General features: G+C 36.7%; 1 protein-coding gene across 2 annotated transcripts in view; it reads right to left on the bottom strand.

Annotated features, from left to right (window-relative positions):
- Positions 1–25655, bottom strand: part of LOC120514279 (phosphodiesterase 4D interacting protein) — a 249225-nt gene that overhangs the window by 104038 nt on the left and 119532 nt on the right. For both annotated transcript variants that reach the window (XM_039734581.1, XM_039734582.1), the window contains exon 5: positions 13854–13930. In XM_039734581.1, coding sequence (XP_039590515.1) covers positions 13854–13930 — 77 coding nt within the window. The remainder of the gene's footprint in view (positions 1–13853; positions 13931–25655) is intronic.

The raw sequence follows: 25655 nt of genomic DNA, 5'->3' as shown, positions 1-25655 counted from the left end.
ATATGAGGCGCTCCTGAAGAACATTGAACCCAAAATGATAACCAAGGAACACAAATCATACAAAAATAAATCCAAGTGTAGAAAAAAGTACAGTGGAAAGATACACATAAAGGAAGAACACAGAACACATAATATACAAAGTAAGCAAAACCCTGATGCCTTTGTTGGTAGAGTGAATCGCCGTCTGTCTGTCTGCCTTTCTCTCTCTCAATCTCTCTCTGCTCTTCTTCCCATCATTTCACTGTTAGTCTTTCCTCTTCTTCTAGCTCCTAACTTAACTAAGTACTGAGGCTGTCCTCATCCCAAAAACAAACTAAGTCTGTAAGTGTCCAAGCCACAGTATACCTTAGTGGCCCCTGAGTCTTCCACAGAGAGTAAACAGCCAGGTCTCTGAGACAGCTTTTCAGCTTTTATATTGTTTGAGAGACAGCATGGTCCTTATTCATTCCCATTTAGAACCATGTATCTTTATGCAGGTATTGTCAATTTTGATGCCCCACACTACACTATTTTTTTAGGAGAGGGTTATGTAATCTTAACAATGATTAAGTTTTTTGCCTCTGCTGTTTTGGTGGAGCACATTTTGCTCTAACCTAGTTCACACCTCTCTCTTTCAGGCTGCTGCGTCAGTCTGATGTAATTTAAGGGCACCCAGCACATGTACCAATGTATGTAAAGAGTAAAATGGCTCATGGTAATACCCTTCATAAAATGCACGAAATGATGACATGCATTGTTAATGTCTGTCAGGGCCTTCCTGTTTGTTTATTTTGTCCCATGCTATCTTTTCTTATCTATAACATTTCTGTCTAGTATGCCACACATTGCCGATGTGTCCCAGAGTGTCTTCCAAGAATTTTAGTTTCCAATGACAAAGTCCACTGAGGTTCAGAATATAACTGATACACAACTCCTGTACAAAACACACACACACATATACATACAGTATATATACAGTGATATATATATATATATATATATATACTAACTGATTAATTTAGTTTTTGTGTTGCAATTACTTAGTACGTTTTCTTTCATTTTTCACTTAAGCTGGCACTTAAGTCTTTAATATGCCTCAAGAATGATTAGCGAAGGTGGTAGGGAATGAGAACGGTGCCCATACGCATGCGCCACACGAGCTGATTTTAAAAATAAATAAAATAAAAATAAAAAGAGTAATAAAAATCATCACCCTGAAAGCGGATAGTAGACGTCACGTAGTATATGTGTACCAAATTTGTGTACCAAATTTCAAGTCAATAGGTGAAACGGTTTGCGAGCTACAGGTGATTTAAAATCCTGGACAGACAAACAAACAGCCATGGTAGCGTATTATATAAGAAGAATATATATATATATATATATATATATATATATATATATATATATATATATATATATATATATATATATATATATATATATATATATATACAGTATATGGTATATTATATGCTGCCTTAGAAAGGCAAGCAGTATTACTAAAGACTTCTCCTATCCTGCACAGTTATTTATCTTTCTTTTCCAGTTTTTATGCACTGTTCATAAAGTCAGCACAACAGCCACTTATATTGACCATTGCATGAGGGTTTCCTTTTATATATAACTAGCAGAATACCCGCGCTTCGCAGCGGAGAAGTAGTGTGTTAAAGAAGGCACGAAAAGAAAAGGAAAAATTTTAAAAATAACGTAACATGATTGTTAATGTAATTGTTTTGTCATTGATATGAGTGTTGTTCTCATATCTATCTATCTATCTATCTATATTATATATATATATATACCCGCGCTTGGCAGCGGAGAAGTAGTGTGTTAAAGAAGTTATGAAAAAGAAAAGGAAACATTTTAAAAATAATGTAACATGATTGTCAAAGTAATTGTTTTGTGTATTTGGCGGCAGTGTCACAAAGTTTTTTCGTCTAGCTGCATCAGAAAATGTACCACGACGTCTGACACGCCTCCTTTTTACTGTTTTCTCACAGCTTGGATTGCTGCTGTCATATATATATATATATATATACACACACACACACACATATATATATATATATATACACACATATATATACACATACATATCTTCATATCTACATATCTATATACATATCTACATATACACACATATATATATATATATATATACTGTATATACATACCTATCTACATCATATATACACACATACATACACACAAATTATATATATGTGTGTATGTATGTATGTATGTATGTATGTATGTATGTATGTATGTGTGTGTCTGTATATGTGTATGTGTGTATATATATATATATATATATATATATATATATATATATATATATATATAATGTAGATAGTGTGTGTGTGTGTATATATATATATATATATATATATATATATATATATATATACACATACATACATATATATACACATACATATACTTGTGTGTATAGCTTTTATATATGTGTGTGTATAGCTTTGGTCACTGAGTGCAAGGGAGAAATAATAAAATATAGTCTAAGTTATTAAACAGTAAAATATTAACGTTTTAAGAAGTACAGGTACATTGAGCACTGCTGGAGTGGTTGCGGGTAAACTACATTTTAAAGACTGTGTAACACAACAGGTAAGTAACTAACAGCAGCTAAAATATATATGGATCATCTCTCGGTAGTAGATCCCTTTTGAAAGGCGCTACACGACGGCTGTGGTATAGAAATTACATTTTCTATGTGAACGTTCAAATTTGTGCCTCTGGTAATGTGCCTTACCGGCATTTAAAGAAAATTAGTTTTGTGTCCTCTGCAGTGTTAAGCGAGAAAGGCTTTGGTTTGGGATAAAAGGAAAAAAGGTGTAAAGAAAGGAAAGTTGCCTTTTTCTTTTATATAGTATAGAGAGATGTGTTCGCTGACGTTATGATCGCCTTTTGGGGACAGTCGCGGTGGGTCTTGTGTAGACTGGTGAGACGTCCCGCCATTAATCGGCTGTGATGGCACTGTCAGTCCTCCACTCGTGTGCGTGTCTTCATAATCCGGGTGAGGACCTCATAATCGTATATCGTGCAAAGAAAGTGTGAATCGCCTTAATATTATTTTGCCGTGGTGTAGAAAAGGGGTCCGTGTTTGCACTTGTCTGGGCTATAGCGCAGGGGGAGGATGAAAAAAAATTAACAGTGCTCACTTTGACTTAAGGCAGAAGCGCTGTCAGCGTCTCAAAGGCCGGCACAGCTATGCACGCGCGCTGGCTGCTCGACTTTTGCAGGGCAGGAGACAACAGTTTTTGCAGACACGTTCATGATATCAAAAGTCTCAGCGCTCTTTGGAGGTCATTCATATATTATATGATATATATATATATATATATATATATCAAAATACCCGCCCCTATATATATATATATCAAAATACACACGAGAAGTAGTGTGTTAAAGAAGTAATGAAAAAGAAAAGGAAACATTTTAATAATAACGTAACATGATTGACATTGTCATGAGTGTTGCTGTCATATATATGCCTGCCTAAATAAGTCACCCTCGCTTTGCTCTTACTTTATTTACCGTTCATTTAATCATGGCTAAAGGCGGAAAAATTATAAAATGGAAGGAGGATGGCTTTACCAAAACAATTATTGATGGCGAATCGATTATTCATAAAGCTTGAATTGGTGATCTGTTTTTCTGTGTTAACCTCATATTTTTCATACTTCTTCTCAAACTAAGGTGGTGCGAGGGTAAAATGAATCGGGATGCGCTGATCAATGTAATCGGTGTACCAGGAAATCATGCATTGACAAAAGCTCCCCTTTGCTTGTAATGCAAAGTGTGATTAAATGCATTATTTTTAACGTTATGGAGCACATGCATCGAAGCTTCTCAGCTGTGCTTGTGCTAAGAAAAGGAAAGATTTTAAAAATAACGTAACACGATTGTCAATGTGACCTTTTGTAAGTAGTGCCTGGAGGATTCAGTGTGGAGAAACTCTATAGAGACAGCGTGTGTATTAACTTGTGGATTTTTCTGTGAGTATTTGGTGGCAGTCTGACGAAGTTGCTTCGAAGACGGCGTTAGCTGAGCTCAGCTCAGAGCCAAATGAGATGAATGGGAGGGGAGATGATGACGTGATTCCCCCACCCGCCTTAACTGTCAATCCCCCACAAACACAGTCTCGGAATTTGCATAAGCACACCCCTTCACCTACAATTTTAACTTAGTTACAAAGTGATCAAAACTCTCGTTTATATCCTCTCATTAAACTTGTATCCCGCATTACCTGTGAGCATGTGAAACGCCAGCGGTAGCCTGTCTATGAACTTAATTTAAAGTTTAGGTTTACACCTTGCTTTCTTTCCGAGGTAGCAGCACTCATGAATATGGTAGTATATGCCACTCGCTCGCTTCTTATTGTTTCGCTGCCTTCTCAATTATATAATGCATGCTTTCTTAAGCACTTTTTGGAGGTCTTCCTGGTTTTCTACGCACTGCGTTGACAGTCAGTTCACGTGATTACGTCAGAGGCGTGATGATGTCACACGAAACTCCGCCCCCCCACGTCATTCCAGCTCAACTCCATTACAGTTAATGGAGAAAAATACCTTCCAGTTATGACCATTAGGCGTAGAATTTCGAAATGAAACCTGCCCAACTTTTGTAAGTAAGCTGTAAGGAATGAGCCTGCCAAATTTCATCCTTCTACCTACACGGGAAGTTGGAGAATTAGTGATGAGTGAGTGAGTGAGTGAGTGAGTCAGTGAGTGAGTGAGTGAATGAGTGAGTGAGTGAGTGAGTGAGGGCTTTGCCTTTTATTAGTATAGATTTAACTTTGCCTTTAATCTATGGTGTTGTACTAATTTGTCTGTTTTGATATTGAATTATTGTCACTAGTTGACAAGAGATATATAATTTTGAGGCAGAATTTCATTGTACTATGTGCACATGACAATAAATTTAAACTTGATCTTTCTTCACCACCACACCATGCAATTTTAAGGGAAATTGAAAGTAACAGGTAAGATGACAATCTATACTGAAACCTGTGCCTGGCTCTAACTGTATCTGTACTAAAGAAGACTAATAGTGGGATAAAGCAGTTCCTTTAATGCAACAGGTTAAATTGCTTTCACTTGTGTTTGTAAGAGAGCAACAAATTAAATGGTCAGAGGTTTAAGTCTAAGGTGGTATGATCTGTGGCAGTTCTAACGCAGCACATTGCCTTAGAGCTGGGATGGTATCTTTAAGTAAAGGAGAGTAACAGAGTTTATGTGACAATTTGTTATAAGACAAGTGCCTCTTCATCTCTACACATGTGTTATAGTAGACTCCTGAGCAAACAGAATATCCCTTTAGCTCTCTAAACTGAATCACTTTATTTAGGTTGTTCACAAGGGAAGTGATTGAAAACAATGTGAGTTTAAATTCATAAACCAATTATATTATTAGCTTTAAAGATACATAATGCTATAATAAACACACTGACCCCTGGAACCAATTAACTATGCCATAAAAGATTGATTAGTATATCATTAGTGTATCTATAAGATGTAAAAAGATCAGAATTTCACTTACTGCTATTAATGGAGTAGATGCAGTATAGTTCTGTTGTAACTGAAAAAAACTTGTTCTTTGGACATAGTCAGTAAAAACACTACTGCATATTCTGGTTAATGTCATCTTTAACTGTGGTCATATTTGTCAGCTTCTAAATCAATTGTTTATTCTCAGTGTCATGGAATGACTTTAATACTGTAATAACTTTTGGATTCATTTAAAGTCAATCTCTAGGCACCATAACACAAACTTAGTGAATTCTAGCTTGAGATGCCAGATGAATGAAAAGAAAAACAAAAAAGGAGGCTCAAAAAACATACATTCAGTCTGAAAGAGGAAATGTACAGCACTCAATTTTAAAATAAAGGATGCTTGTTTAGTAAAAGTCTCAATACATGTTGACTCCTAAATTGAGCTAGATTAACATTTGTAGTCTGAAAAATAAAAACTATTTCATTTTGCAAACTAAAATGTAATACAAATAAAAATGTTTCTGACTGATATTTCTCAAGCAATAAGACTTACAAAATGCATTTTTGAGCACATATTTTTGTCAATACGCACATGTCTTGTACAAAACAAATGTGCATTTAGCAGTCAGAAATTTAAAAAGATGGGCGGCACAGTAGCACAATGTTTATTACTGCTGCCTCACAGATCCAGTGTTTGAATCCAGTTCCCATTTCTGTCCTAGTGGAGTTTGTATGTTTTCCAAAAATATATGTGAGTTTTACTCCCTTGTCCCCCAAAGACATGCTGGTTTGGTCATTGGGCAACTCTAAATTGATCCCACTGTAGGTGTGTGCATGAGTGGGTCCTGCGATGGACTGGCACCTTGCCCAGTGTCGTATTCTGCCTTGTGCCTAATACTGATGGGATGAGCTCCAGCTCCCTGTGATCCTGAATTACATTAACTATGACGGACTACATTATGTTAGATTATAAAATAAATCATAACAAGCCTCAATGTTTAGCCATCATTGTCAGGTAATGTGTTCTGTCATTTTTTTCATGCAGAATGGAGAGAAAAAAGTTTATGATATAAAAGAAGGCAACTGTGACTAATGTTGTACAATGTCAAATGATGTGAGGAAGAAAATGGTCCCATGACTCATGTTCCATAATCCACAATTCAGTTATCCAGCCATATGCTCAAAGGTTTGGAGACACCCCACAGAAAACTATGATAATGACTAAACCTGATAAATTATGTGAAAACACAGCCAATGAAACATGTTTACTGGCCTAACTTTAAAAAGTCCTGTCAATAAATGTGAATTAAAAATAAAACTTCAAACTAATGAAGCAATTCAAATATGTGTGTACAGTATGTGCACTGATAATAACATCCTGGCATTCAATAAGGATCATTATATGCTAAGAACCAGACTTTTTGAAAACTACTGCATTTCTCAGTTGTTTAACTTATATTTAATATTTAATGTTACACTTTAATTTATATAAAATTCTCCTTTACCCAATACAGTTTCTGATCCTTGATGTGCTTTAAAGTTGGAGCAAGCAATTAAATTTTTAACAATATAGCAAGTCTTTCCTAATTGAAAGGAAACTTACATTAATTATTATAGTAAATAATACAGGTAGTAAATGATCTGCCTATGTTTTAAAGCTAATGACATAAACACAATACTTGTGTTTTTTAGGGTTGTCTACACTTTGCATTTACCTGTGCTATAACACTGATGAAGGTTGTGAGTCAAAGGTTGGTCAAAGACCTTTCCCTCAATGCAATACACGACACCCTGTGCCTTGAAGCTTACTCTAGTATTCATTCTTTTCTTTCAGTTTAGCATGTGGGCTTAAGTGATAATTGAAGAACTGAACCAGCAAAAGTAGACAAGGGTTGCTAGCAGCATTATTCCTAGGTTTAATTTGTGGTGTGGAGGATGGCTAAGGGTGTGTTTAAGCCTGAGACTTTATGTTAAAATGATTATTCAGTAGACAAAGACACAAAGGAAAAATGTCCTACTATACTGTATATGGATACAAAAAAATCACAGACCACTGTATTTTACCTTTTAAGTTTAGGAACACTGTGATTTTCAGTGATTTTATGTTTGTAGTTTACACAGGTAACTTCTACATATTGCAGACTGATGAACTACATGTGCTCACGAGATCTTAGAGCTCTGATAAAGTGTGTGTGGTGCAGAACCTTCCATAAGAATGATTCTTGAATAAACTGTTTGACAGAGGGACTATACATTAAATCAGCTCAGCCAACATTATTCCTTATAATACCAAAACCAAATGACAAAGTGAATTGTGAGGTTAGAATATTTTATTAAAACAGTTACAGTTTTTTTCTGAGTTCTGAGACTAAGCTTACACACTCATAACTGTAACCATAGTATTTAAATACTCAAATATCCAAAAAGACTGCTGTTATCCAAGGCTGATAACACATTTGGAATTCATACCAACTGGCACGCAATAATGATGAAATCAGTGTGCAATAAATATGACAATATAAAGGCAAATTTAAAAAATATAAAAAATACTAAACAATTACTATCATATATGTAGGATGTCTTGGTACATATTGCTTAAGGTCTGCAATGTGCAGTTTAATCACATCTGAATTGTTGGATTTTTAATTTTAAACTGTACGGCAGAGGGCTAAAGTAAAAAAATGTGATTTTGTCCCAAAGATTACGGAGGGCACTGTACTTTGTACATATGTTAATTCACTTCATTAACACAATGTCCTAAAAGGTCAGTCCAGATAATCTGGCTCAACTGATATTTAGAGAAAAACTGTGAAACTTTACACATACTTTAACCTCCTTCAGGTTATAAACAAATTAGATGTGACCTCTGAATATGATTTAGGATTTTGTTTTGTGACTTGGTATTGGTTACTCTTTTCAATAATGAATTTTTTTAGGTGTTTGATGCACATTTATTCTTCTGTCCCATTTCATCCACCTGCAGAACAACTACATAGTGGAGCACAGAACAACTCAATTCCAGTGCTGTTAATGTTGTACATTTCCCATTATTTAATTAATTAAGCTTAAATTTCCAGTTTAAGTCGTGAGGCAGAGATGTAATCTTAGTCACATTTGTAAATGTGAACTATTTCTTTAAATTTACTTTATATAAAATCACGAGGTACTCTATGATATTTGATTTGAATTTTCACATTTCTTCTTCTGTATAGCCTACTAAATAGGCTTTCAATGATTCCCGATGATTTTCTTCAAATGAAATAAGCACTTAGAGGAAAACATTCTACACGCAGTACAAATTACAAAAGTTGAATAAATTATTAGTTTATTTAGGACTTAGTTGGCATACACAGTGCTGCACAGGCTGGATAAAGTGCAGGTACAGCCACTAAATACATTTTACAGAGGGACTACATTTTGGCCCCAAGCCACAATTTCACTCATTTAACACACCATTAGAAGTAATGTTGTATACCTGTGCCTCCTACGGTCACATCTCTAAAAATTGAAGGTGTGGTCAAAAGTTCCTCAAGGGATGAAAACATGGCCTAGGAGCATTGGTGCAAAATTTAGCAGATATGTTAATGGTGTGGATTTGCATACCAGACAAACACACATTTAGCTTCCCATATTAAATGGATTATTCTGAAAGAGTAAAAAAGATAACCTTTCAATGGGATATAAAAAATATGAAATTCCAAACAAGAAGAGCTATAGCCTCTCATACAGGCCTTTTGCTTCTCATGAAATAAAACTCTTTACTTCCCCTTTATCACTCATTTTATTGGGTTGGTAGGTTAGTGTCCTATCCAGCTTTGGGGTCAATGAGATATCAGATCATGCCAGATGAGGCTCTGGTTCCCTATGGTCCATTAATGGACAGATATCTGAAGCATCTGCTTATAAATATTTATCACCTGAGTCAGACAAGCAACCAATGTACTGTACACTGATCTAAAAAATAACGATTTTAAGACTTTGTAAACATGCAAAAAAATTTTTTTTTTTAAATAAAATAGTGCCTTTATTTATGCTAAGGTTACTTTTAATAAATGAGCCTTTTTCTTCTTTTTTTCACTGTGAAAGAAGCCATGAGTTGGACAGCAGCTACTTTTGAGCACAGAAAGTCATTGCATGCTACAGTAGCTCTACTGTTGGCTCTCATTTGAGTGTTTGAAAATGGGCATCACTTTAAAGTGGACTTGAATTCCCCAAAAGCAAAAAGCATATGGCAAAAAAAAATCAAAGTGCTGTCCTTCAAATCTGGCAAATGGACTCAACACAAGCTTACTACAGTACAATATTCATGCACAGCTTTTCTCAATTAACACACAGCACATAAAGTGGGGTTTTGTTACCTCAAAATATTTCATATCCTGCACTGCAGGTTTCTTGCTTTAATACGTTTAGAACTATGATCAGACATAGTTGACAATACATTTCCTACTGAAAGCAGCTTTTTTTTGTTGAGGATTAATGCTTAATGTAGTTAAATTGAAGCTGTAAAAAGAGCACCCAACAGATACTGCCATGTTAAATCACTTGCACCTTAAAAGAAGGGTCTCAAATTTTCAGTCACATTGACGTGGAGAGATTTCAGAATAAAGGGCTACCTTCTGATTTAAACTTTATGCACATACAGTAGGTTTTATTATATCTACTGTAAGAGTAAACATGATGAAAGGAACTATAAAAGGCTCTTTGGCTATGTTGGTAGGCAAAAGTTTCAAAGATTGCTTCCGATGTGCGTGACATATTCATAAATCTCTTGTTACTTATTACATGCCATTTTCATTCACTGCCTCTATCTTTAGCTTATCATTACAGACAGTTGACGTGTGGATAAATATGGATGACAGAAGTGATGGCATCATTACATGTAGGCCAAGTTTTCTTGTGTCTTTGTATTTAAAGGTATCATGGGAGTTGGGATGGAAATAGGGATCTGCCAGCTGTCTTAAATGCATGGATACCCTGCACCTAAAATGTAAAGGATTTATGATAATGCACCCTACATTTTTGCTATAGAGTTGAAGTCTTGACCTGGAGAGGCAAATCCTCTACGAGGTTTCATTATGTGTGACTATCTCCTACAGTTTTATAATAAAACTTTGTACAAGCCTGCATGCTATTTATGTCAGACTTACTTACTTACTGTGCTTACTTTAACTCATCAACAAAACATCATCCATTCTGTGAAGCAGTGTGGAGAAACAGTACAATACTCTACTGGTTTTCCACTTTCTCTACCTCAATTTTTAATGGTCAAAAGAATTACAGGAACAGGTACAAGTTACAACTGTGAGCTGTACATCAGGTCTTACCATTGAACATACAGTACCCACTGTGGACACTTTTTCTCTAGTGTCAACACCACCCAGAAGCATAAGGAAAATGAGATTCACTGAATGACATGAATACCCCTGTGATCACAAAAAACAAAACAACAAATGCACAATAAAGGCAATCAATTTCACTCCAGTGCTGTCCTTTACGGTAATCAGAAAATTAGCCATTTCACTCTAAACAGTCTAAAAAATGTGGTCCTTTTCTGTGAAGTGGTGGGAGGTATTTTTTTCAGATAGTCCCTTCACTAATGAAACATAGCACTATTGTCTGTTTCACTTTTGGCATATCTATTATTTTCACAGCAATAATAAATATAAGAACAACCCTTAAAAAACAGGCTTCCTTCAATTTTCCAGCCTTATTAGTTGTAGAATCATTCAGTGATTCATGCTGTGATACATGTGTTTTGGAGGGTCACCTTCCGGGCTCATTAGAGGTATGTAATACCACTGCGGAATGAGAGGGGGCGCCGTTGCTAACATTTTCAGTTTCTACCGCCACAGCTACGAGATGACCCCCAATGAAGACAACTGACTCTGCTCATTTTGGGCTTGTGAAGCTGGGCATCCAAGCAAGGAGACATCTCACTTTGATTTGAGCCAGACCGGAAGACACGGCTTGACAAAGACAGACTGACTCAACCTAGCAGCATTACCCAATTTAGAGAAGGATACAGCTTGAACTTCTGTTACTTGACGCCAATGAGCATTTGCTTTCATTTTTGACAAATTAAATTGGACAACTTACTATTGTTCAGCCACAGTGGGATATGAGAGAAAAATCAAAGCTTTCAGTGGAATCACCCATGAAAAAATAGTGAAAAATGTGCAAATTCCACTTTGAGAGCTATGAATGCAGTCTCTCACAAACATTACACCTCAAGCAAGAAAACAACCATAAACAAAAAGGACAGCTTTGGCAATGATAAGCATATGGGGCATACTGAATGATTAAAGTAAATAACATAATATGCCATATAATGGGGCATACGACATAATGCATAGCCATGTTCAACACTCAACAGTCACATTTATAATTTAGAGAATTTAATTAAAAAGAGTTTAAAGGCTACATTTTCTTGAGTAGGTGGTCTGAGCCTTAAACTCTTTGGAGATGTTGGAATCCTGTGTTATTGGTCAGGATTCACTATAGAAACAGTTGGCACAGACCTTCACAAATCAGAATTGGTCAAATCCTATGAGTTTTACTGCAGATGCCAGAAGCCACCAAATAAATTTACAGTTGGGTGGGGTGGCATTAACATATCAAAGGGATATTATACAAGACAGCACATTTTTATGTATGTGTGATTTGTATCACTAGCTAACTACCTTTATGAATCTCTGTGCAAAGAAATATATCTGATATCTGTGTTATTTACGTTAAAGAAAAATACTTCCAACCATTCTTCTGTATTCTGACTAAAGACATCATTTTAAAACAACAGATAGACAAGTGAGGAAAGAAGAGAGATGAAGGAGCAGCGTTAACCTTTATCAGATTATGTATTTGAATTCTCTAGGAATGCCAGACCGCACACAGGAACAAACATGTTGCTGAAGTATCAGACCGTCCAGGTATATCTGTACTTAAATCTATTTTCAGATTGTTTATCTCAATATAATATACAGAGGCTGTAATATGTTTTAATTGTCTTTTCCAAAATCTGACTCAAATTGCTTTACTGCTGAAAACAAAAAATACAGTGAGAATATGTGTGTACACAAATATGAATGACTTGGCACCTTGTCCAGAACTGATTCCCTTCTTGATGGGAAATGTTTTGGCTCCTATTGTGAATGTCTTTCAATTTCTTGTTCTGAAGTAATTCTGCAAAGTCTTTAGTGTATAAATATATTTATTTTAATTCAATTGATCTACAGTATTTGATAGCTGCAAGTGAACTCTCCCTTCTACGTGAGCAAACCCGATGAGACATTACACAAAGTGCATAACTTAACACATAATTCAACCTATGCCATCTTTAAAGCGAGGCTAAAATAAATCCTTTGCAAACATATATATATATGCATATAGAAAAACATAGAAAAAAAAAAACAAAAAAATACATTCCTTCACACTCCCTATAGCTATTCTAAAAATACATTCAGAAAATTGATGCACAGACAGTTTGGAAAAACAATATACATTCATTATCTATACCTGTTTCATACTAAATTATTATTAGCATGAAGTACAGGACAACATTTTATTACAAGATGTATTGGACACACAAACATAAAATTATTTTAGAACACAAATTAAAAAATGAAATCATTTGTAGCTGTAGTCCTTAAGGAAGGGCTCAGAATGGTATCCAATATTTTAGAAATGGCAAAACCTAATATTATTATAATTACTATTATGACATTCTTCAAACTACTTAGCATACTTCAGGACAGGGAGGGAGACTGAGCTTATTCTGTGGAGACTGAGCTTATTCTGTCATTACTGGGGAACCAACCCTGAAGAAGGTGCCACATCTATCACAGGGTTTACTTATGCACACACCCACCCAGAGTCAATTCAGAATCCCCATTTACACTAACAAACATATCTTAGGGACGTGAGTGGGTATATCGAGAAAATAAAATTGTAGACATGGGGAGAATGTGCAGTTTTCATACAGTCAACGACTGGTTGCAGAGTCTGAAGCTAAGATGCTTGTTTGAGAGAGCATGATTATCATAATCATGCCCTCGTGATTAACAAACCAATCTCAGCTTGAAAACTTTGTTTTGACAATATAGCAAGGGAGAAACAATTTCATTGTATCAACTATATGTCTTGACAAGAACAACAGTATGCAGCTCATTACAGACAATTTGAATGAGGTAATTATTTTAACCTGCTGTCAAATAAGGCCATTTATGCTTTTGCTCTTTTTACCTCACTGTGGGGGAATAAAAACCATTTGGGTACACTTCAGGACTCGTGAAAGGCATACTAAAAAGCATATCACATACAATTTTTCCTCTGATGTAAATAAACAGATATTTATTGACTTACAAAGCCTTGTCAAGAAGCTGTTGTTTCTCTTGTAACTCCTGTTTCAAGCTCTCCACATCTACTTTCAGTTCGATGTTCTGAAAAAAAAAATACATATACATATAATAAAATTAAAAAATAAAATAAGAACCACTTTAAAAATCACAGTTATGACAGGAGTAGGCATTGGGTCCACTACAGAGTACTTTTACAACATTAAGTGCAATACAGGAAGCAGCCGGGAGCAAAGTGCCAGTCCATTGCAGGATATTCCCACTCAAAACACCCATACTCACTCACATTAAGCTGGTTTAGAGTCACTAATCAGCCTTCCCTGCACACCTTTGAGATAATGAAGGAAATCATAATACATGGAGAAACACAGGGAGAAGGTGAAAACTCCGCACAAGCAAAGACCAGGGCAGAATTAACATCTCGGTCACTATAGCATTGGGGCTACAACACGAAGCACTGTGTCAATGTGCCCCCCATCAGTCACTTTTTAAATTTCCTCCTCATATTACCGTATATTAAATTACACTTTATTTAAAAAGCTGCCTTAAAGCAATGTTTAGTTACTAACTGGAATAATATGTCGTCTGTGTTGGGTTTTCATTTATACTTATTACACAAGCAACCTTTCACATTATTACTTAGTTACTTACTTGTGTAGTTAAGTAATTGTGGGTGTTGAATGTTAATTAATTAATTAAATTTAATTAAAATTTGACACCCACAAACAATCCAGAATCACAAATAAATGGATACTGCGTCAAGAGCCAATATTTGGAGGGGCTGCAAGTTTATTTTTGCCACTATTTCAAAACAAAGAAGCATTTTGCTCCTTTGTTTTTCTTTGATATTCTGTAATAGTTTCTTGAGCAATGTCTTTGCAAGGTTTCCAGTCTTTAGTTTTCACCTGACGTGTGAGTATCTATCTAACCTCATAGTATGGTGCTTACATACAGTAATTTATTAATAATCATAGTTTATACCCTACTGCTTCTCTGTGCCTTTTTAATTACAATATTTGCTGTGCATCACTAACTTACTAACATCAGATAAGATCAGGAAAGAAATAAATGTTTGCAAAACTTGTGAGAATACACTTACACACAACAACACGGTTTAGAGTTACCAGTTAACCAACCAACCTGAAACCATTCCAGAAAATAATAGTGATTACAAAAGATGAATGATAAATCATGCCACATTCAGTATGATATTTAAAATGGGATGTAAATCTCAAGATTTAGAACAGACATGTTGCGACTGATGAGAGCGTTCCATTATATCCTCTCAGACTGGTTGAGAGAGTGACAGAAATATTTTGTTAGTTTTTCTTTTAGGGGCAGTTTAAAAGAATTATCAGTTCAATTTGGAAGTTGGACTTCCCTTTACTGCAGTGGGCTGGTGCCCTGCCTGGGGTTTATTTCCTGCCTTGCACCCTGTGTTGGCTGAAATTGGCTCCAGCAGACCCCCATGACCCTGTAGTTAGGATATAGCAGGTTGGATAATGGATGGATGGTCTTCCCTTTATTTTCACAAAGTTCAAACATTACTTTCACCATGTAGCCATCTAAATAATGTCACGGGTCACATGTTATAGTACATACATAACATAGCAACCACACACCATCTTACAGGCAAAATACACAAAATGGCAGTGCTTACTCAAATGTATGACAGAGCTCTTTTTAAACAAATTCATAAAATGGCAGTGCCCATGAAAAAATAATCTTATAAAATAGGGACAATGATGACATCACCTTCATAGTGGTAAAATTATAAACAAGCAATAAAATATAAATATGTGGTTGAGAGTCCCAAAGCAATTCCAAAAATGCCCAATAGAGGGGAAGGCAGCATCAAAAATCCCTGGCTATTAACACAGAAGGCCTTGTGGAATCTTTATAAATAAAAGAGTATTGCTCTGTAACAACAAGAAGCCATGTGGAGCAGAAAAGGCACACATGAACTGCTTGAAAAGGTGAAAGCAACTCAAGGCAAACACGTCCCAATAGAGTAGTCAAAAACAGAGAAAAGAGGTCAAAAATCCAGTAATGCATACAGTAAAGCACAAATAAACCACAAAGTACAAGATTTCACCACTCCCAAACACATTTGATTGGACCACAAGGAACTGTGAGTTGTCCCTGCCTTTATGGGGCTGAGGCCAGTCCCTTGTGGTGATAGGTAGGTGACCAGCATCTTGGAGGACCACTCACAAAACACACAGAACATAGCACATATGGAATACAGAGAATAAAAAATAAAAGTACCATAAATCAAAGACTCCAAAGTGAACAATAAAAGACATAAAACAAATGTTTGAACCCCGGCCAGGGGAGGAGCCCTGGCTGAAACACACCAAAATCAAAAAATATTTAAGCATTATTGAAAAAAAAAAAAAGGTCAGACAATTAGCACAGTTTTTCTTGCAATCAAAACCTACTTAATCCTTAACTTTTGATATTCAAATCATGTTGCTTGTGAGGGCTGGTTATAGCATCTGAGCAGCAAGAAGCTTATGAGCCCCATTGTAACTGTTTTGGCACAGGAATTTTACAAAGGCAGTTTGACAAAAATTTAATAATATAAGCTGTTTTCCTTTTTGAAATACATAAAATGACATTTTACAAGATAAAACAGAATAATGTAAGATTTTTTTTCATAAAGACTACCAAAGCTGATTAAAAAAAAAAAAACCTGTGCTCAAAGATGAGATTTTTTGAGGCTGGATGTGAGGACGGCAAATTCAGGTATTTAACACCAGAATGAAACATCTTGCACTTTGTCATCCATTATGTATGACTGAGGCAGGGCAACACTCTGTACAGCATTCTGGAGCCAGTTTTATGGACTGATTTATATTTAGTAGTTTACATAAAATATCTAAATATGTCTGCTGATGTAATGCATTTATTTATTTACTTATGTAGGAATATTTGTGCATTTCATTGTTCTTTTACTTTTTTAAAGCATTGTAGAGCTACACTTTTTATATTAAAGTGTGCTATATAAATAAACGTGAGCATTATTATTAAACATTTAGAAAACAAACGTTTCTTTTCGCTCTGCTTGTTCATCAGGATTCATAAGGAATGGACTCATAGCAAACTAAGCAACATTTGCATATAAGTTTAACTTCAAGCTTATCGTCATGTATACATTGTACAGTTAAATTCTTATGAATACTTTTCCTCCAAACAGTGACAAAAAATATAATGCAAACAAACACTGTTTCTGAGTTACAGAGTATTTCAATAATTTCATGTCTTAAGACTCTTTTTCAGTGAACAGTACTTAGAGAACTACAGATTGACTAGGAGATGCTCATTTTAATATTTTGTGCAACCTTTAACCATCTGCTTTAAACTCCATATCAAACTTCACACGGAATACAGAACCCCTTTAAGCAGACCTCAAAACATCATGCTTTGACTATACTATTCATTCTTTAACCTGCTTATCCAGTTCAGAGTCATTAGCAGCTAGTGTCATGCTGGCAGCATTGGGTCAGTACATCACAGAGCACATTTAAATGTCTGTTCATGTACAGTACATGGGACATATGAAGAAAACGACAAGAGACACAGAGAGAATATGCAATTTCCAATACTTAACTGTTTAGACCCCAGGTTTTAGACTTTGAAGCTATAAGATAGCACTGCCAACCACTGCAACACTTCTTAAAACATCAATCAAATTATGATTTGCTAAATCCTAAATAAACATAACAAGAAACATTACAAAACGGCATGAAGACTGAAAAAACACAAATGCTACATTACAATTACATGATATCTTACAACAGTATAATGTGACAATTAAAAACAGATTTGAAAAAAATATTTTTCCAAATTGACAACACTTTTCTGTATTGTGATATGTGTTGCACTGTTTATTAGGCAAGTATAGAATGTTTCAGTAACAGTTTAAATATTATGATTAAGAAAATTTAAATAGTGAACAAAAAAGTATGATTGATCAAAGAACAATTAACACAGAATTAGATCAATGATCATATTAAAATTTGTCATAACCATAAAGATCTATGAAAACTATATCTCTCTATTTTAAAAAAAAATCTTGAGACGAGACATTTTCCAAAAGATTTTTCAAGTCCCGCAAGATGAGACTTTTGCCAAGAGATTTTGTCAAGTCCCGCCCTCCTCTCAACCATTTACAACCACGCCTATGGTCCACTCACCTCTCATTCATAGGAATGCTTTTGTCAGACACAGTTCCTGCATTCTCAGCTGTTATAAATTTTTACGTTTTCCTCACTTTAAATTACCAATAAAAGAAGACATATTATGTTGAAATCTTATTGAGGAATTTCATCCCGTAGGGTTATCAACAGAAGAAATGAGTACACAGGCAATCCTAGCACAGAGAAACAATGAAGTCAAATAACGCAAAAATTGTTGATCGGTTACACGGCAATGACATGTAAAATTTTAACAGGCGACAAGAAAGGTAATGTTGTACATCTTCTACGGATAACATTAGACACCAAAGGAGATCTTGATATGCCATTCGTTTTAAAACGTTTACACTTTCCCGTTAGAATAGCTTTTTTTATGACAATTAACAAATCATTGGGACAAACATTCAAAAAACAAACGATATTTACTCACGGGCAATTATACGTTGTGTTATCACAATGCAAGTCCAAACATGGAATCAAAATTCAATGCAGTATTGACGAAAACTAAATTAAAAAGATAGTTTTTACTGAAGTTTTACAGTAAAAGTGTAAGTTTAAAAAGTATTTGCGTGTTAATTTCAAAGCCAAAAAGAACGAAAACGTATAACGCAACGAATGCAGGTTTGATTTTGTAAATTAATTTATTTCAGAAGAATGCAAAATACAGTAATCGAGGCTTTACAAAATAAGCAGAAGTCCCTGATTTAATGAAAAAAAAACCTAAGCAAAATGCCAACATGAACAAAAGACCTAATAAGTTGAAGACCAGAATTACCAAATACTGATTTAAAACGTACAAAAAATATCACAAAGAAGGAAACAAAATTAACAAAAGGCAAAGGAAATATATACAACATAAAAACTCTCAGTAGCAAAGACAATATTACTATACAGACACAAGTCAAAGACTCAAAGCCAGAATCTGCAAAAACAATCTGATCTGAAGAAATTCAACCAAAAAAGTGATCGGACAGTACACAGAAACACTCAACACTTTGATGAATAGTCTGAGGTCTGGACAGCCTTTAGTCCATTAGGCTGCACAGTAATGGCACCAGGAGGTCCCTCCCCCATAGGCTCAACATAATTCAGTAAAGAAGTATAACAAACCAATGAACAATATCAATGATAAGCAGTGAAATATAAAAGGAAGGAAATGAACAAAAACAGAAATAAAGTAACATCCATCCATTGTCCTAACCTGCTTATCCAGGGCAGGGTCGTGGGAAAGCCATAATCTATCTCTGCAACCACTTGGCACAAGGCAGGAACGACACCTGGAGGAAACACCGGTCCATCACAGAGGAACACACACACTCACAAAATTCAAATACCCTGCATGATTTTGAACTGTGGGAGGAAAATGGGGCAGCTGTAGGAAAACCACATGGACATGGAGAGAACACGCAAACTCCACATAGGGAGGATCTGGAACATGAACCCCAGTCTTCTTATTGCAAGACACATCACCACTGCATTATAATGAAACAGGTTGTGAAAATAATAACATAAGCAGTTCACAAGAAACAAAGCACAAAATGGAGATGGAGCCCTAACAAAACCATAACATATACAATAAAGAAAAGAAAAATACCACGACAAAAATAAAATCTTAACACTGAAGAGATACAGTGCATCCGGAAAGTATTCACAGCACATCAATTTTTCCACATTTTATGTTACAGCCTTATTCCAAAATGGATTAAATTATTTTTTTTCCTCAGAATTCTACACACAACACCCCATAATGACAACGTGAAATAAGTTTACTTGAAATTTTTGCAAATTTATTAAAAATAAAAAAATTGAAAAGCACATGTACATAAGTATTCACAGCCTTTGCCATGAAGCTCAAAATTGAGCTCAGGTGCATCCTGTTTCCCCTGATCATCCTTGAGATGTTTCTGCAGCTTAATTGGAGTCCACTTGTGGTAAATTCAGTTGATTGGACATGATTTGGAAAGGCACACACCTGTGTCTATATAAGGTCCCACAGTTGACAGTTCATGTCAGAGCACAAACCAAGCATGAAGTCAAAGGAATTGTCTGTAGACCTCCGAGACAGGATTGTCTCGAGGCACAAATCTGGGGAAGGTTACAGAAAACTTTCTGCTGCTTTGAAGGTCCCAATGAGCACAGTGGCCTCCGTCATCTGTAAGTGGAAGAAGTTCAAAACCACCAGGACTCTTCCTAGAACTGGCCGGCCATCTAAACTGAGCGATCGGGGGAGAAGGGCCTTAGTCAGGGAGGTGACCAAGAACCCGATGGTCACTCTGTCAGAGCTCCAGAGGTCTTCTGTGGAGAGAGGAGAACCTTCCAGAAGGACAACCATCTCTGCAGCAATCCACCAATCAGGCCTGTATGGTAGAGTGGCCAGACGGAAGCCACTCCTTAGTAAAAGGCACATGGCAGCCCACCTGGAGTTTGCCAAAAGGCACCTGAAGGATTCTCAGACCATGAGAAACAAAATTCTCTGGTCTGATGAGACAAAGATTGAACTCTTTGGTGTGAATGCCATGCGTCACGTTTGGAGGAAACCAGGCACCGCTCATTACCAGGCCAATACCATCCCTACAGTGAAGCATGGTGGTGGCAGCATCATGCTGTGGGGATGTTTTTCAGCGGCTGGAAACTGGGAGAATAGTCAGGATAAAGGGAAAGATGACTGCAGCAATGTAAAGAGACATCCTAGATGAAAACCTGCTCAGAGCACTCTTGACCTCAGACTGGGACGACAGTTCATCTTTCAGCAGGACAACGACCCTAAGCACACAGCCAAGATATCAAAGGAGTGGCTTCAGGACAACTCTGTGAATGTCCTTGAGTGGCCCAGCCAGAGCCCAGACTTGAATTCGATTGAACATCTCTGGAGAGATCTTAAAATGGCTGTGCACCGACACTTCCCATCCAACCTGATGGAGCTGTAGAGGTGCTGCAAAGAGGAATGGGCGAAACTGGCCAAGGATAGGTAAATTTGAACTCCAGCAAAAGGAAGAGCCCTGGATGAGACATGACAATTTATGCTAGAGGGCAGGTCTACTAAACACACACACACACACACATCAAACATAAAACCTTAATAAAAGAAATCAAAGCACCAAAGGAAATAAAAAAAACATTCTTTGATAGCAATAAAGAATCTTATCTTGGAAAAACAGAGGGTATATTTAAGGGGTTATCTATTTAAATATTAAACATGGTAAATATTACAAAATTCAAAGTACACGTAATATCCATAGAATATTAAAAATGCATAGGAATCAATATAATGAACAAGCACTCAGTGAAAAACTAACTTAAAAAATACACATGTAAATGATCATTTTAATCACTATAATCCTTAAAACTGGGTAAAAAAATCGATTAAAAATATAGCCTGGACAATCATGTGAAATTATAGTAATTATTATACAGGTCAAACTCCAAATAATTCCAGAATGTATACACTTTTATAAAGAGCTTTATTGCTTACTGGAAAATGATATTATTAAAATGAAGGATATTTTCAGAAAAATCTTTTACTGTAATTCCAATATTGCTAGATGAGAAAAAGCTGTCTTCAGGTATTCTGTGTCTGCTGTGGGTTCACATGTAGGTCAGAAAGGTTTTTAAATTGATTTCTATAAGAAGTTCCTGGATTGACTGGACAGCTGCTGGACATACTGTATATGGTGCAGCCTATAATAGGGAACTGACACAGAATTTAGAACAAGCAATAATCACCACTTTACTGTAAAGAGATGTTAAATATGGTAGCTTCTACATACAAACATTACTGTAGAATCACATTATTCAGATCAAAGTTATTGCTATTAGTCAGAACAATTGACCAGTTATAAAAACTAAATAAAATGAATCTAATTTCAAATGTGATGGCACAGTGGGTAGTTCTGCTGCTTCACTCTTCTGTGGTCCAAGGTCCAAATCTACTATTTGCAAATTCTCCATATGTGTGTATCTTCCCTCCCACGTCCTCATATACAGGCATATTAGGGCAATTGACAATTACAAATGAGCCCTGTGTAAGATGGTGTGGGCCACATCTAGGGCACTTTCCTGCCTTGTGCCCAGGGCTGGTGGGACAGACATCAAGTCCACAGTCTTTATTTGGATTAAGCAGGTTTTGGAATGCATTCTTTTCCGGGCACATGCTTAGACTCTCCTGGTGCCAGTACCTCAAGGTAATTCCAAATTTCAGAACAACACATGTTTAATTTTTGTTCGAAGAAGGAAATCACGCAAAACTAAGCTTAAATTACTATGTCTATCTATAAGTTAAGGAGGTTTTGGATTACTTGATTTCCAGTTGTACTACTGGGCATGTTCAAGTTTATTGCCACGTGTAAACAGTACAATGAGATTGCTACTTGCTTGTTTACCACACAATAACATAATCTGTGACGATGTGGGTTCAGGCTCCACACTCCCTTTGATGTTTGGGAACCCTTGAACCCAACACCGTCGATAATGTAACCGAGTGAGCTAGTCAATGGAGGCAAATTACTGAGCAAGGGGAAGGTAGAAAGTGCAAAAGTGCTTTTATTAAAAGCAGTCAACAAAACAAAAACAGTGTTCAAATAAATAGTGCAGATCTTCATAGTTCATTAAATAAATAATCCATAAAACGAACGTGGGGTAAAACCAATAAATAAACACAACAATCCTTTAAAAACGAAGGTTAAAATCTTCTCTTGGAAGCAGTCTTTAAAACAACAAACAAATCCGGTGCTTTTCTGTATGCGTCTCACCTGCTTATCCCGTATGGGCCAAGCAGCAGGCAAGACGCTCTCTACAGCTGCCCTCCTCAAACACACTCAAGACTGGAGACCTCCCGATCCCTGGCTTCGGTTTGGCTCTCATCCCAGCCTCGAGACTTGGACTCCTTGGTCTCCAGGACGCTCACACCAAGGACTGCCACTCCAAGCCTCCCGACTTCCGCTGCCTTTCTGCGGCCTTCTGCGGCTCGTCGCTTTCACCTTGGTCACTCCCGCTACCTGCTCGCTCAGCGGGAGCGACATCAACACAAACACGTGGGTGTCGGCCTAACACCCAGCTTCTACGCAGCTGCCCACGAGCGCTCGATCGCGCGCTCACCACACGCTCCGCGTGTCCGTTTCTCTCCTGCACCGCTTGCTTCCACGCTCCCTGTAACCTCCGTCCTCTCCTTTCCTTTCTCTCTCCGGTCGTTTCTTTCTTTTTCTTCCCCTAAAACCGACTCGCGCTTCTTTTTAAAATGACGAGGGCCACAGCAGCTGCAGCATTAGCCGCGGGACAATCATGAATGTGGGCAGTTCCTCACCTGTGCACTAGGTGAGAAACGCCCACATAATCGAAAAACAGTTAATAAAATGCCATACGTTGAATTTAAATACTACATCAGACAGTAGTTATAGAGTAAGAAACACACATCATCAGTCAGGCCCAAGCAGATGTCAGTCAGTACATTTGGCAGCATTAAAACCTGAAGGTAAAAACTGTCCCTGAATCTGATGGTGTGCAGATCATCCTGTACTATGATATACACAATATTACTTTCTCTTTCTGCTTGTGAATTGGTAGAATTAGGTCAAGCCAAGCCAAATGACCCCTTTTATTGGCTAACTAAAAAGATTACAATATGCAAGCTTTCGAGGCAGCTCAGGCCCCTTCTGCAGGCAAGATGTAATACAGAAACTGGAGTTCCCTGTGTTTAGATACACTCTAGGACAAGAAACAACATTGTGTAACTGGAGGACTGGTAGAATAGGCATATTGCAGGCTTTGAAACTCTGATCTGTTTGGGATAAGGCTAGCCCATAGCAGAAAAAACTTTCTCTTGGTTTTTCTGAGAAAGCATAGTGTTTTCCAAATATTACAATACGTTATTGGACATGTTATAAGTACAGTACAGGAGCCAGCCAACAATGGGATGGTAGGCTCACATTCTCCCACACTGAGGCAATGTAGCATAAAATCATAGTTCTCAGAGGAGATCCACAACAACAAACGGAGAACAAGCAAAAATCATTAGCATTGATTTCCTTGAGCTGATGTGATGGGAGGCAACAATAATATCCACTGCGCCACAATGCAAAATGATATTAAAATTGAATAAACGTGTAGCTTAGAACTGCACATATACAGTAATCCCTCCTCGATCGCGGGGGTTGCGTTCCAGACCCCCCCGCGATAGGTGAAAATCCGCGAAGTAGAAACCATATGTTTGTGTGGTTATTTTTATATATTTAAAGACCTTATAAACTCTCCCACCCTGTTAACATTATTAGAGCCCTCTAGACATGAAATAACACCCTTTAGTCAAAAGTTTAAACTGTGCTCCATGACAAGACAGAGATGACAGTTCTTTCTCACAATTAAAAGAATGCAAAGATATCTTATCTTCAAAGGAGCGCCGTCATAAAGGAGCGCCGTCAGGAGCAGAGAATGTCAGAGAGAGCGCTCGGCAAAAAAAGCAAACAATCAAAAAATCAATACATGCTTTTAAGTATACAGAAGCACCGCGATAAAGCGGCATTTTGTAGAGGAGCGTCCGTGTCCTCTGTGCAAACAGCCCCTCTGCTCACACCCCTCCGTCAGGCAGAGAGCGAGAAAGATAGAGAGAAGCAAAAAAGCACAGCGCTGGAAGCATATCTTATAGCATTGAGGAGTTTTAATTAATATGCAATACATGCTCTGATTGGGTAGCTTCTAAGCCATCCGCCAATAGCGTCCCTTGTATGAAATCAACTGGGCAATCAAACTGAAGAAGCATGTAACCTAAATTAAAAGACCCGTTGTCCGCAGAAAGCGGAGAACCAGCGAAAAATCTGTGATATATGTTTAGATGTGCTTACATTTAAAATCCGCGATAGAGTGAAGCCGCGAAAGTCAAAGCGCGATATAGCGAGGGATTACTGTAATATTCATAACAGAGAGGCTTCTGCACTGCTCTACGGTCCTGGACATTCGTTGACTTCCAAAGAAGTTTGTGTCTGGTTAATTGGGAACTGTAAATCTGCAGTTTATGGTGGTCCCAGGAATGAAGTGTTAAGTTTGGTTTCCGGTCGTACCCAGTGCTGTTAGGCTAGTGTTCTGTTCGTTCTAATCCTGAATTGAATTAAGTGAATTTGATAATGGATGGTAGATATCATCAAGAATATTAAAGAGAGGTGCATAACGAGAATCTACTTGTAGAGAATTGTAGTAATATTTTTAATTTAATTGTAAATGTTTAAACAACCTTGATGGAATTTGTCTCTGACAGGACACTATAATGGACTATATACCACCGCCTCCCATATTAGTTGCAAGGCCTGGAGGAAAATGAGGTGATAATGGGTGTGAAAAAGGAGTTTTTGGCACAATGAGAGAGAGTCCCAGGCAGCTACGACTAACTTTTTTATTCAGGTTACCTTTTCTGTCGAAACTCAGTAATTTCTAAAATCTGGCATTCAAAAGAAGTACGTCTTTATTAGTTACGTTTTATGAGGCTGACTTTCAAAAAGTCTCCTGAAGTACGTCATTTGCTCTTAGTTTTATGACTAAGTTGAGAATTATATAAAAGTTTTTTTTACCATGTTAATACTAATGTATATCTTGTGTTACACTCAAAATAAACAAAGTAAAGACCC

This window comes from Polypterus senegalus, chromosome 14 (assembly GCF_016835505.1).
Source record: "Polypterus senegalus isolate Bchr_013 chromosome 14, ASM1683550v1, whole genome shotgun sequence".
NCBI lineage: Eukaryota > Metazoa > Chordata > Cladistia > Polypteriformes > Polypteridae > Polypterus > Polypterus senegalus.
The sequence above is the reverse complement of the archived record's forward strand: the minus strand, read 5'-3'. Positions and strand labels throughout refer to the sequence as shown.